Here is a 14,294-nt window from a genome sequence, read left to right as displayed (position 1 = left end):
CACCCTAAAAAAGCGTATCTTTGTTGCTTTGGTTTTCATTGCACAAGAAATCCCTAAGAATTATTTTTATCATAGCTTTGCCCACAATCTCTGTATGAAAATTAGGTTTATGGGACGATCAATAAATGTATTCGTTTACATCAAGCGGTGTATGGTACTCTTCAGGGACCACACAAACAGTTTTAAGGAAGTTGCTGCAAAAATCATAGCAATGCAAGTTTTGAATTATTTCACACTGAAAGAAGTTGAAGTGCAGCAAAACTGCCCTGGGGAACAATCTGCTTTTGTTAACTAAAGCTACTCCGAAAAAGTAGTTCAAACTACTTTATAAACAAATGATGTTATGTAGTAGGGTACCCAAGAGAGCACACAACTCCACCGGTGCTGCATTGTGCCCAGTCAACACAGAAGGATCCGAGCTGATAAAACTATGCATGCTTACCTACATGATCATCCTATTTTATTGTACGGTACCTTATAGCTCTTAAAAACATGTCTATTCTGAATCTATAACAACACAGCAGATAACCAAGAATTGGGATAGTGTTGTTTCTTATATGCCCATTTTTATGTGTATAACTCAAGTACAAATATTACAAAAGGATGTGTGGTTCTGTAACTTCACCAACAAATATGAAGGTCACATGATGGGATATTTAAAACAAAGTATGGCAATTATTTTCAAAATAACTATATGGCAGGGCATTTATTTAAAAGAAATAGCAATAACCATTATTTGTGTCTACTTATATACCGAATATATTTAGATCAATGCTCTTCAGTTCATCCTGGTATGTCCGGGCAATTTGTGTTGTTGAATTGTGGTGAGTTCATCTGACCTATATTTTCTTCCTGGTAGGATGTACCCAGAGAACCTCCAAATGGAGGTGTTCTGATCAGGTGCAGAAAACAACATCAACTCCCTTATTGTAATGCAGAGCAGCCGGGCCTCTATTCTGATATTCTGAGAATGTCCAAGTTCTTCACTAAGCCTGAGACCAGCCACACTATGAGGGAAGGTTGTAACTGGTATCTAAGATCTCATTCTTCTCTCACTACGCAGATCCCATGCAGGCTGTGGGCCTGAATCAGAGTTCGCTCAGGCATAGCCCAACTCCTGTCACAATCACTGCACACAGGTGGTAGACTGATGGTGCTGGTCCAACCTCAGGCAGCATAGCACAGAGAATGAACCACACAGAATACACCATATGGTCGAAGCTACCTAAGACCACTCAAGAGGCCAAAAACAGTGTCCTCATTTCACTGGTGGTCTCCTTATAGAGAAAACACCAGGTCACAGCAAAGCAGGGTAAATAACAGTTTCCAAGCTATGGTCCTGTTTTGTAATGGTCACAGCACCTCAGACATAATTGAATAACAATGGCTAAAATAGACCAACAACCACATGCTTGGAACCCCATTGCTCATAACCGCCAATTTCAAGACTTGAATCATTTTTAATATTCTTAAGTGATCGTGAGCTGTCTGATTTACTACCGATCATTGGTATCTCCTTTCCTCCCGCCGTGTTTGTGACAACATGATGTCACATGATCTTCTGTCTGTTTCTTTTTATTGTTGAACGTTCACACGTTATTCTGACATTATGCCCATTGCCCACACCCGTCTGTACTTTAGAACCAGTCAGGTTCTGGGGATTTTTTCCCATCCAGTCTTCTTGTGTTATGGACTGTTTTTGGGGTTGTGTGGGGAACAAAGCTTACAGGAGTGAACTCAGGAACTGTGGGATACCTTTTAATTACATTTACACATCACAGACACAGGAAGTTTACAATGCTTGATTTAATACAATTATTGGAAACTATACTTTGAAAACTATCCAGTTTGCATAACTATTTCGTCTGGCTGAGCTGTGTGTTTTCATCACCTGTGTGTTTGGAACACACGTTTCTCATTATTTGGTGGAAAGAAATTGTAAACCGGGTGAGGAACCCCCACAGACACAAGGAGAACATGCAAAATCCACTCAGAACAGTACACTGGGGGATCTGAACACAGGACCCTCTTGTTGTGAGACTTGTGCACAGTTTGCAACTAAAGACCCGATCGAACGTCTTAACTTTGACAAACATATGTGAATAATTTTGATCCTGAATTTTCATAGCTGCCTCAGTGATACAGATCTCAGTCAGGCCTGCTCCTCTGTACTGACATACAGACCATTTGGAAATGCAGTTGACTATGTACGCACACTGAGTTCCGACCTCTTTTTCTTTTGAGAGAAAATGCAAATTGCTACTTTTTTAGGTGGCTGACCTGACAAAACAGTAGTTTTCAGTCAGTACAGTTAGCTCAGTGAACTAAGCGTCAGTCTCACGTCATTCCTCCGGTGGTCCTGCAGTCCTGGAACGCTCCACTGAACCCAGCAGTCTGCGTTGTGGTTTGAACGAACGGACCAATCAGAGACCAGCTTCCTGACGCTCTTGTCCAATCAGCGCGCGCCCCAGTTGTTTGCCTTCTTTTTGAATTGGACAGAGTGCAGAAAGTTGGAGTGGATTATAATGAAGCAGTGGGTTATCAACAAACTAAAGCAGCAACATCGTGGATTATTTAAACACTTAAAGGACATCATGTGTTGATACTGGACGGACTTGAGGGACTTTCCACTTTCTTTAATGACTGTTTGCACCAACGAAGTCTTTCCTGGATTTATCAGCGTTTTGTTGACTTAGCCCGGTAGCTAGCTGTTAGCTCCAGAGGCTACTGAAGCTAGGAGGTTCTCCCGGCCGTTCGTCTCCGCTGACTGTTATCCTTCAGCAAAGGAAGCAGACGGTAAGATTTGAACAACCACTTTATTCTTATTGTTCTATTAGAACAGCCCTGACCGAAGCTAGCCGCTGCTGTGCTGGTGATGCTAACGGTAGCATCAGTCGTTAGCCGGATTCTCCATAGCTTTTAGAGTCTGGGACACATTTTGACTTCCCTCTAATTGAGTGTTGTTATGGGTGGAACGTGTCCTCTGTCTGGAATGTTCTCACCAAAGACATTCATTGTGCTTTTACTCATTCTAACTGCCCTGACCAATACTTTTCATTAAATCCAGTTAGATATTTTTCTAAAGCTGTCTATTTACCTCAGTAATAGTGACTCAGTTGTAACTTTTTATCCACGCTCTAGTAACTAATCTAGGAAGTAATCTAGTAACTAATCTAGGAAGTAATCTAGTAACTAATCTAGTAAGTAATCCCACTTCTCTTGAGTTGAGAGGTCTGTTTATCCTTTAACAGTTGTCACCTTCCATTCATTCCTTGTTGCCCTACTGCCCCTCTCTGTGTCTGATCATTTGAACTCCTGTTAGTCTGGACGGTGTACTTCCTGTCATGGCTGACAGCAGCATCCTGACTTTAGGGACGGCTCGAAGTCTTCTGGTGGATTCTTCAGTCTGTGATTCCAGGATCGCCGAGACCACCAAGGACCTGGTATTCCTTGGAATGGCATGTGAAGAGGGCGAAGGTTGGTTCTCCAAGATCAACGCTCACAGTAGTCTGTAGCAGAGTCCATTAATATTACTGTTCGTGTTATCATTATTGTTGTTGTATGTTGTGTTTGCAATGGGGAAACCATCCCTGACGCGTGAAGAAGGCGAAGGTTGTTTGCTCTCAGATACTCACATACTTCTTCGTGACCTTCAATTTGAAAATATGTATTTTTTTATCTTCAGATCTTTAAAATGTAAAGCCAGAATGTGTCCCCGTTTATTCTCCTCCTCACCTAAGACGTCTACTAATGTTGGTCGTGCAGTCTTTTACACAAGGCTCAGACATAACCAGCAGCTTGTTGTGGCAGCTTAGTAACTAAAGGACCCAAGCAGTGCTTGGACGACTTGTGCCTGTTCAAAATTCCTTGGATGATATTTTTCCAGTCATGTAAAAACGTAAAATGATTTGTTGTTTGTAGAAAAGCCTTCTGCGGTCTGGCTTTGGTTCTTGTGTCATGAATTGGGGACTCCTGCCATCAGCGATGCTGGATCAAACACAGTCAACTCAATCAGACACCTGAATCCTTTAATATAATAGATTATGGTTAATAAATGGGTAAAACCTGGTGATAAGCCAAGGACAGAAATGATGGACAGCAGCTTTACCCTTCTGCCATTGTCTTCGGCAGATTTGGGGAATCAGAAGTAATGATTGCAGCCTTTTAAAAAGTTTGATAGGGACTTGTTTGCCATCGAGATCTTCAGATTGATACTCGTTCAAAAAGCGTAATGATGTTTTCACAGGATGACTTAAGAAAACAAGTTGTTTCCAAACACAGTGATGACCCACATCCTGTTAGTGTCCCCTGCCCTGAGTGAAGTGAAGAAAGTAATTTAGAAATTAGGTCTGTTAATCCCATCCGTCCATTTTTATTCCTGATCATAAATACTGTTTGACATTTTTTCAAGAAACTGATTTTTCTGGATTTTTGCACTTTTTTTTCAATTGTATTTTACATTCATGGTTACAATCCGGCGGTTGCTTTATATTCAAGAGCAGATCTCATGTGCTAATCATTTTTAAAAAAATAAATACAACTTTATTTCACAAGACAAACAAGTATTAAAGTGTTTTGCCACTTTGGAAATGTATCTTTTGTGTTCTGAAGTAACTTCTCAATAACTCCCTCCCTTCACTGAAATGCACCCATGATGAGGGATTTTGAGCCTCTTTATGTTGGAACTGGGTTAAAATTTCATGTCTTTGAATTTGTTAAATACTGAAAAAAAAATGAAGGTCATGCGTCATTGATGGACACTAACGTTAATTCATTCTGATGCTTTAGTGTCTCCTAACACATGTTGTGTCCAGTCGGTGGATTATCTCAGAGGCTTGGCCTCTACTTTGTTCTCTCCGGTGTTAAACTGTGATGTTAGTTATTCATACTGTGTGGCTGTAACCGCAGGCTGTCCGTCACACTGATGAAAAACTTCATCACCTCCTTGATCTGTCGCCTCCCCAATTCTCATTTTGTTTGTCTCCTTCCCCTTTCCCTTCTTTCACTCTCTGACGCTCTTCATCTCAGATATGCTACCCAAGGTGGAGACGAGGGTTGTTCTAGTGGGAGCGGCGGGCAGAAGTGGGCCGCTGTTGAAAGCACTGCAGGTACATCATGCCTTTGTTTCTCCTGAGGGTCTATTGTGGTCCTCTTTCTTTTGTGAATCTCATTCCAGAATGCATTTTGTTTATTATTATTAGAAGTAGTAGCAGGATGCATATAAAAAAGTAAATTTTACTTATTCAAACACTGCTGATGGTCTAAAGACTTTATTTAGTTTTGTGTTTTCTAAAAAAGAATATAATGTCAAACAAGGTGGGTGTGATCAGAAGTTCCTTTTAAAGTCCAGGGTGATTTTGTTTAAGCTGATTTCACCATATAACATCAAATGTATTTTTTTGTTTTCCTCAATAGACAGTTAGTGAAAAAATACAGGCAGCAATAATGTCCCGTAGGGATCTGATCATACAATCTCCCCGTGCTTTGATTGAAGATGATTGACAGGAATCACATGGTTATGTTGTAGTGATGCCAACAGTCATTTCAGCCATCCAATCACATATAATTCAATAAATCGATAACAATCTATCCAGGGTGATGTTTGTTTCTACAGGCTTGTTCTTTGTTTTCCTGGTTTAAATCCAAGTCACCCCCAAAGCAGAAATGACAAAATAAACAAAAGACCCAAAGCAGGCTGTATATACACTATACATGTGTATTATGTATGTATATGTGTATATATGACACACGTCACTCATCGCAGTTTAATGTTTTTAGTAAGAACATCACTTGTTGCGTCTGCCTTCAGTCTGTGAGGTTTTCCTTGCTGAGGAACTCTATTAATATCTGTTTGACTTTGCTGGGAGACTTACAGACTAAGACCTCGTCTATTCCAGAATGTAGTGAAGTTAACAAGATGAGTATTTAAGGGAGGAGTGCACATACTTCCCTCCAATCTCTTTTTCTTGCACCTGCCGTCTGTGGAGATAAGGCGTCCTAATGCCGAGGCCTGGCTGTAATATTTGACAGCCTGCAGAGCTTTCACACCCAAAGTATTTCAGTGCAGCTTCTGCATGAAAATGAGAGACTTGTGATTTTTGAGACCGCCTCTGGCTGGGACGGGTGCGTTTATGCCAGACACTCCCCGGCTGGCACATCAGGCCAGCAGATGTTAGGAGGTGGAAGCTGAGAGGGCCTTTAATGGAGTGTGAGTGTGTTTAAAGCCAGAGAACAGGGTTTCGTCCCGTCAGAACAAGATGGGAGTGAGAACATTGAACAGGAATACGGTGCTATGGAAAGGAAAGCTCTGTGTCTTGTTTTGCATTTAATTCCAATTATTTATTTGAGAATAATTTAAAAAAAAAATTAAATTGAAAAAGAAATGCAAATTGTCTCTTGACACATCAGGAACACGATGAGGCTCAGGTAGAGGCAGTGCTTACATCACAATATCTATTTCCTGAGCATACTAAGGGTTAACCAATCAGATTTGATTGTCCAGGTCCCACATACCTGCACAGGTCAGCCCAACATAGATTCCTCTCAAACAATCGTCTGTATGAAGTGTTGATGGGACACCTGATGGTCCATTAATGCTCACATTGTCAAAACTTTATCGTGCCTCTTCTTCTCGTTGTCAAGGAAAACGTTTGTGTTTGTGGCTCCAACAGTAGATCCTTTATTCACGTGTGTGAAGCGTGTTCACATGTGGTTCATTTTACATTCAGTCATGGCTGTAGAGTTCCTTCCTCACTCTCTTACTGAAACAAAACACACCATTACCTCGACAATGGAAACATTTCAAGAACAACTTCACAAAAACACAGAACAAAAGTGTGGTGAATGTGAACATGTGCTCACGTCGCCTTTAATCCCACAGAAGTGTGTCTGATGGCTCTACGTCTGCTGCAGATCCCTTCACAATGTTGGGAATTTTTACATCATTGGTGCATATTTGTGTCCACTCCAGTAGGTATTATAGTTTTGTGCCTTTTGAGTAACGGCACATGAAGGTGATCTGGGGGCGTGGCGGCGCTGCTGGAATGATTTCCCCCCCCGGGTCTCCTGAGTCCCGTCAATCTTGAATACTTAAATCATATATTTCTCCCCGGCAGTCAGCAGCGCAGGCACATCCAAAGACGCCTGCCGACAGGTCCATCACAACGCCAGCGATTGTATGCCTGACCGCCTGCCGCTAACGCTACCGTTCCCCACAGAAAAGGAGACCCCCCCCCTACACACACCCTCTCTTGTCATCTTCTTCCCTTTCTGTCCTCTTCTCGTCCTCCACCCACTGGAGTGCTTTGAACTTTAATATTAAGTTTTAACAGAAATTTCTTCCCCTCCCTATACTTACCCCTCTGAAGCTTGATATTTGTTTGAAGTCGGCGTCTTTAGACTTTACAAGGACACAAACCCTGCACCAACTCCTCTTCACTATTTCCCTGCATCCTTGGAGCCAGACATGCTCTGTTTTGTCCTCATTTGGGGTGACTTTTTATGAATTTGTCCCTTCCTCCCTGGTTTACTCTTTCCTTATATCTTATTCTCTCACAACATTTTGTCCCGTCTCTCCTTTTTCTTCTGCTCTGTTCTCAAATGCCATTTTTTGATGTCTGCTTCCTGCTGGTTTGGTTTTTACAGGCCATCAAAGTAATGGAGGTACCGGTGGTAAGGATAAGAGAAGGAGAAGCTGGTGCAGAGGAGAAAATGATGATAAAATCTATAGTCAATATGGTACGGTACAGTGTGTGACTGGCACTTTGATGGGAAGAAGGTGGAATGCTGCATGAGTCTAAATTCACACTTAATGCTTGCTCAGTAATCGTGCATGACTAAGGCAAGGATGGTGACAGGATGTGTGGGTAAATATTTTCATATAAATTTTGTAATAATATATAACAGATATGCACTCAAATGCAAATCAATACATTTTTTTTTAGTTGAGGATTGACAGTCAAGTCAATTTATTGCCATCATTTGGCTTCATATGAGAGCAGCCGATTTCTATTTGTTATTATGGTGTTAAAAATTAAGAATTATTCAATACAAAAAAAATATTCTTGACTGATCTAGAAGTGTTGATTTTTTTTTGAGTGTTATCTGTTAAAGAAATGGTCTTAACATTTTGAGAACTTTGTGTTGGTGCTTTTTGTCCTAGTGTAAGGAGAGATTATTAATATTCTCACCTTCACTTACGGTGAACTTCAACAATGCTGGAAGGGGGAAGTGGCGAGTTTGGCTCAGTCCAAAGTTTAAAAGATATTTCAATTTACAACAATCGGTTCAGATTTGAAGTTTCCACAAAAATAATGCCCCTCATAACGTCAAAGTCCTGACTTGCTCTCCAAAGTTCTCCCTACTGAACGCGTTAAATCCATGGAGGCCCACCTTCCAACATTCAGGACTAAAAAGATCTGCTGCTGATGTCTTGATGCAGAGATACCACTTTGTTGAGTCTGTGCTTCAATGGTTCAGCCGTGCTGTTGCAGCTAAAGGGGGCTGGAACCCCGACAGGCTGCTGGTTTGAATGAACTGGTTGATGGTTGTAAACACAGACTAGAGAGCTGAACCTTTGCCAGAGGCGACTCTTCTGTTTCCCCCGTTCCAGGTCCTCAATCTCAGCCGACATGATTTTCTTATTGTTTAAAAAAAATCAGTTTTTCTCTCAAAATGTTCAGTCATGACTTTAACACCGTGTTACTGTACGTGTTGTGGATCCTGACTGTAATACCTCATGTCAAAGTCACATTGTCAGTGAGTCCCCTTCTGCTGTTGTCCTGTGTCACTTATTGGGGTGTTTTTGCATTGCACTCATTTCATATTAACACGTTCTTGTGCATCAGTGACATGGGAGCTATGATTGACCAATTCCAAAGGTCTTTGCCTTAATAGTTTGAAGATGGGCTGTGGCCCATAATGAAGAAAAAGTGTTCACATCAACCAATAACTATTAGAATCAAGGTTTGGTCATTAAATGTTCTCATTTAAATTAAACATATTATTACTGGCATTTTTGGTGTACATAGTAAATATTTTGTGGAATTTGATATTAAATATTTAATCTGGAAGTAATTCATGGACACCAAAATAAATGAAAAGGATTAAAAAAAATAAAATTGCTTTTATTGCAACAAATTGATGACAAGCCGGTGAATGAACATTTCATAAAGTTTAGGCTGTTCTGTACCTCCAAATAAAGGTAGAAACATTAAAGGGAAGTTATTAAATGGATAAAGCTCATTTATCTGCAGCGTTCGTTTGTGTGTTTAATGCTTGTTACAATCTTTGTGTCTGATTAAATGGGTTAATGAATAGGACATCCCACACCCTCATTAACACGGCTAACATACCTGTCGTTCCCGATCACACTCATCCTCAGCTGATTAACGGTGTGTCTGTGAGTCCGTCTGGCCTCCACCAGTCCATCTCTCCTCACTCCTGCTCTTCTTTTGCAGGACATCAACACCCCGTTCATCATCACAGACAACGTCCAGGAGTTTGCAGACGGAGAGAACGCTGATTTTGAGACGGTGTTTGTCCTCACGGACTTCGATTCTCCGGACTACACCTACCTCTACAAACGTGACAACCGCATCGTCGGGCCTCCTGTCGTGTTGCACTGCGCTGCCAAGGAAGAAGTAAGCGCTGATGCTCAACAGGATGATGTTGAATTGTTATAAAGTAGATTCACTGACATTGATTTCATCAGGGTGGAATTATTCAGTTGATGTCTCTTACATTCGCCTTCCACTTTCAATCCCACACTTCAAATGAAGCGTTCACACCTCCGCTCAGATTAAAACGTCTGTTGTGGGGGAAGCGTCTATCAGAGACGAACCGTTAGTTAATGACGGCTGATGAAGAACCATGCTTGACAGACTCCACATTAGACCTTAATGGCAAACATGAACAGGAGGACCTGCATGGCTGCTATTTACAGACGTCAGCATTGACGTCCTCAGATGACTCCATAGTGCATAGTCATACCATTAAAAGACATCATGCTACTAAAATTGCTAAATGAAAGGTTGTAAATGTACTTTTTGTTTTGTTGTGCTGACATCAGCCTTTTATCGTCACCTCAGCCTCTACAGTTCGCGTGCCGTCCTCTCTACTCCACCACCATGCTCAATCTGTCGCTGTGTTTCACCGGCTTCAGGGACAAAGATGAAATGGTGAGTTTATTAACTTCACGTTGGAATCTGAAACTTTGTCTGGACAGGTGACAAAGTTAATTATCCATTTTATGTGAAGGCTCTTCGTTAGTGGCACTCAGTCTAATTTCACTTTAGTGAAAGGTGCTGATGCAAAAACAAAATAGCTACTGACCAACAAGACTGATTTGTTGGGTTTCTCTTTCTGTAAAAGCGCTTTATGAATAAGAGTTGATGGATTAAATTCAGAATATATCTGCTTGTAACAAACTAGTACAGTATCCTTACTCTACTGGGTCCTTTTCCTCCCATTCTAACAGTGTCAGGTGTGTCCTTACTGATAAACAGATCCAGTCCATACCTGCCTGATGATTTTACTTATATTTCTTGTTTTTATTGTCCATTTAGAAATGCTTGGCAAATCTGGTTCATCACATGGGTGGAAGCATCCGGAAAGACTTCAGCACAAAGGTCACGCACCTCATTTCCCAGTCTACTCATGGAGAGAAATACAGGGTGTGTGTACACACTTTTAATTCCTTACCTGAGTCAGAACTTGCAGTCTTTTCATCGTCTGTCTGAAGGTAGTCCAGAATGTATTTTTATGAAGTATGAATTAATTGAAGTTGATTCTCCCGTCAGTTTTTTCTGGGATATTCCTGCAAGATTCTCATGACCACATAAATGTACACCTTCACTCAGTGCACCACCCCTCCTGCTGGGAAGGTTCCCTTTCTTTGGTTGATAAATAGAGAAGGAAATGATTTGCTGCTCTGCATAGCTCGAATCCCCCAGACTTTGTGTGATGTCAGAAAGTCCAATTCACCCCAACTTGGAAACTTTACACTGATCTGAGTGTTCGGGTTCGGCCCCCTCCATAGGGGTAGCTCGACAAATGTCATTTTCTTTCTCTTCTCTCTGCACACATTAACAAACGCTTGATGCTCCACGTTTCTTCCCCCCAGTCATCTATGGTAGAGATTTTCTATTTTTCTTTCTCCCTCCCTCTTTTGTTACTGCCGTCATTTTTTTTTCCTCCTCACCACCTCCACTTTTCCACCTCAGTTTTTGTGGAGGCTGTATTTTGTTGAACACAATGAGATGTAATAAGAACTTGTTGGCTTCATGACAGGCAGCCAAGGCTGCTTTCCATTTAAAAGTGTTATTCTGACTAAAGAAAGAAGAAGAACTGCTTCCACCACACATTCCCTCGTGCTTTGATTCTACTCCGGGATCGGAACCTATTTGTACCTGCCGTGTTTGTGTTGTGATACTGAGTGACAGGGCGATCAGGAATAATGAAAGCCGACCAGGGAGCACCCACAGTGGAACTGTTTGACATTCTTTCAGTTGTATAACTGCATCGATAAATGTCATGCCCTCTTTCTGTTATTCTGTTTGCGTCTGTCTAACTCATCTATTTTTTGGCACATTTACATTTTATTATTCTCTGTCTCTTTACCACCCCTCATTGTGCATTGGTGTCTCAGCTGGCAGTGTGTATGGGGACACCTATCCTCACTCCATCGTGGATTCATAAGGCGTGGGAGAGAAGAGATCAATTGTGAGTTGAGACTTTTTGATTGAATACCTTTTGAACCTCGTGCTTTTCCCATTTTTAATCATTCTAATAAAGTGCGGTTGTTTTGACTGATGCTCACGTTAATGTTTCAGGGTTTAATAGTAATGCCTCAACCAATACTTTTGTTTTCATTGCCAAGCATTTAGAGGATCATAAATTTCATCCAAACAAGAATCCCTGAGTGAAGCTGCTGCCCACGTGTTTGGTGGAACACTTGACCCTGACTCTGCTTTTAACACGTCGCATCATGCGTGGAGCTCCAATTTGAAATCACAGGACCTGCGTCGTGGCCTTGTTGTTTTGTTCAGTGGAAAAAGATTCAAAAGCTTATTTGTATTTTTAAAACGAAGATTTTCCTGCACATAAAAGCTAGAAGCAGCTGAAGCCCAATGAGAAGCACACACATCCTTTTGTTCTATATTTGAAAGATGTAGACTGTAGATTTTTTGACCATTGGTAAATAGCTCAAAGCATCATGGGAGCCTCTTCTTAATTTAGTCCATACTGGGTGTCACTATCGCTCCCTTCACGGGCCAGACGTTAGTGTGTGTAGCCGTAGCAGACATATGAAAGGAGCTGATCGCTGCTGGTGTCTGCACTCACTGAATAACTGAGAAAAGAAAGTCAAGGACACACACACACACACATCTATGCAGCCACAAGTTTTTCTGTAGAAAACAATTCATCTCAATCCCATCATGAAAAGAAACCTGGTAGCTCGTGTAAATCACTACTGGAGCTGCACGGCTACTTTCCCTGCCCTGTTCACTGTGACTGACCTCGTGCTAAGGTGCCTCACCGTATGTATTCCCGTCCTTGGTTGTATTTGTATCTCTATATTGTCACGTTCAGCATAAATGTGCCATCACCATGTCCCTGTAGATTATGTGGTGTTTTATATCCAAACAAGGCGTTGCACACATCTGTTTGATTTCACTGGCTTGGATCGCCTCAGTTATTTATAAAATGTAGTTTGTTTCTTTCAGGCAGTTCATTATTAAAATCAGTGTTATGTTGCTCTTTTCTATTTTATTGGCTTTAGTTTTACAGTAAAAATGAAATATATTCTGCCATGAATTGAGGGAGCGCTATCAGTGTGTGTGTTAACAATAACTCTATAATCCAAACACAGATCCTTTACTAATGCAGTGAAATGTATAGATTGTGCTTTTGGGGGGGCTCATACGACCTCATCAGTATCCTGTTCTTTATGTGTCAGCATTCAGTCTTGAACACAAAGTCTTTGGTAGAAAGGATGACTTTTTGTTGGCCTTACTTTCCCGCCTTCATGTCTTAAGGAACTTCCAAGCGGATGAGGAGGACTTTCGGACACAGTTCAAAGTGCCCCCCTTCCAGGACTGCATCCTGAGTTTTCTGGGGTTTTCAAATGAAGAGAAGACCAACATGGAGGAGAGAACTCTGAAGCATGGTGAGTGTTGCAGCGCAGAGATCTGTCTTTGTGTCTTTTTTATCTGTAGTACGCTAGTTTTCCATATTTGCTATCACTTGCAACCCTTGTCTGTTTGGTTTTGTACAGATTATTAAAACAAACTAGATTTCAATCTCTTAGTTTTCATCATAGATTTTGTGTTAACAAGATGGCAGGCGGCGACATCCCAGTGGGAGCACTGTGATGGAAACTGCCTGCTGTGATGATGGATATATGACGTTCTCATCTCCCCGTTCCTCTGTATCCTAAGGTGGTAGTTACCTGGAGGTTGGAGATGAAAGGTGTACCCACATGGTGGTGGAGGAAAACTCAGTGAAGGAGCTGCCGTTCACTCCCCCCAAGAAACTCTTTGCAGTCAAACAAGAGGTAGGTCTGGGGGGTTGTGGACAGAGGACGAGTTTGACACCGGTCCAGTTCAACAGAATAATCCAAATTCTAAGAAGTTTTGCAGCAATAAGACACAGAAAACCAGAGAAAAGTGGTGAATCCTCTCAGTCTGGTGATCCCAAACAGAATACCGAATGACGACCTGCTCAGGATTCTTTCTGAGCCGATGCTGTCTGCTCTCCCTCTCTCTGTCTGTGTTCTTCAAGACAGTGATCAATAATACAGATTCCCTTTGGAACGATGAATAATGTGGTGCTAAAGGTTTAGTTGTCCTTACATGATTAGTTTTCTTGTTTTTCAGAAGAATGTTTTCTACCTAACCAACATCAGAGCTCAGTAACGCGTTTTCCCGTCTCTCCCACAGTGGTTCTGGGGGAGCATTCAGATGGACGCTCGGGCTGGAGAGTCCATGTACTTCTATGAGAAGGTGTGTATTAGAGAAACTGAAGGCAAACATCCCAGAGGTGATTTTTCAAGACACATTTGTGAGGTACAAAAAATCCTTTGCAAACAGGATAAAGATAAGGATTGTCCATACATTTCTCAAATTACACTTTTAATTTTAAAGCTGTAGCTTGTTTCCACTCGGATGAACAAGGTTTCTTTGAAGGCATTAAGGGAGTTCTAACTGAGAGGAGTTCACACTCTTCTCACTGTCTCACCTCCATGCACCTGTCAGGTATAAAACGGATGCTAACCTAGGGATACATAACTCTTT

The 14,294-nt window shown here is 41.4% G+C and overlaps 1 protein-coding gene across 3 annotated transcripts in view; it reads left to right on the top strand.

The window, feature by feature from the left end:
* The first annotated feature begins 2,515 nt into the window (after positions 1-2,515).
* ect2 (epithelial cell transforming 2) overlaps positions 2,516-14,294 on the top strand; it is a 33,264-nt gene continuing 21,485 nt past the window's right edge. For all 3 annotated transcript variants that reach the window (XM_068319397.1, XM_068319396.1, XM_068319395.1), the window contains exons 1-10: positions 2,516-2,796; positions 3,323-3,477; positions 5,029-5,108; positions 9,459-9,641; positions 10,089-10,178; positions 10,566-10,673; positions 11,648-11,721; positions 13,038-13,168; positions 13,440-13,555; positions 13,941-14,003. In XM_068319397.1, coding sequence (XP_068175498.1) covers positions 3,345-3,477; positions 5,029-5,108; positions 9,459-9,641; positions 10,089-10,178; positions 10,566-10,673; positions 11,648-11,721; positions 13,038-13,168; positions 13,440-13,555; positions 13,941-14,003 — 978 coding nt within the window. In that variant the 5' untranslated portion in view covers positions 2,516-2,796; positions 3,323-3,344. The remainder of the gene's footprint in view (positions 2,797-3,322; positions 3,478-5,028; positions 5,109-9,458; positions 9,642-10,088; positions 10,179-10,565; positions 10,674-11,647; positions 11,722-13,037; positions 13,169-13,439; positions 13,556-13,940; positions 14,004-14,294) is intronic.

Source organism: Antennarius striatus, chromosome 7 (assembly GCF_040054535.1).
Source record: "Antennarius striatus isolate MH-2024 chromosome 7, ASM4005453v1, whole genome shotgun sequence".
NCBI lineage: Eukaryota > Metazoa > Chordata > Actinopteri > Lophiiformes > Antennariidae > Antennarius > Antennarius striatus.
Note: the sequence above shows the minus strand (reverse complement) of the source record. Positions and strands in the feature narration are given on the sequence as shown.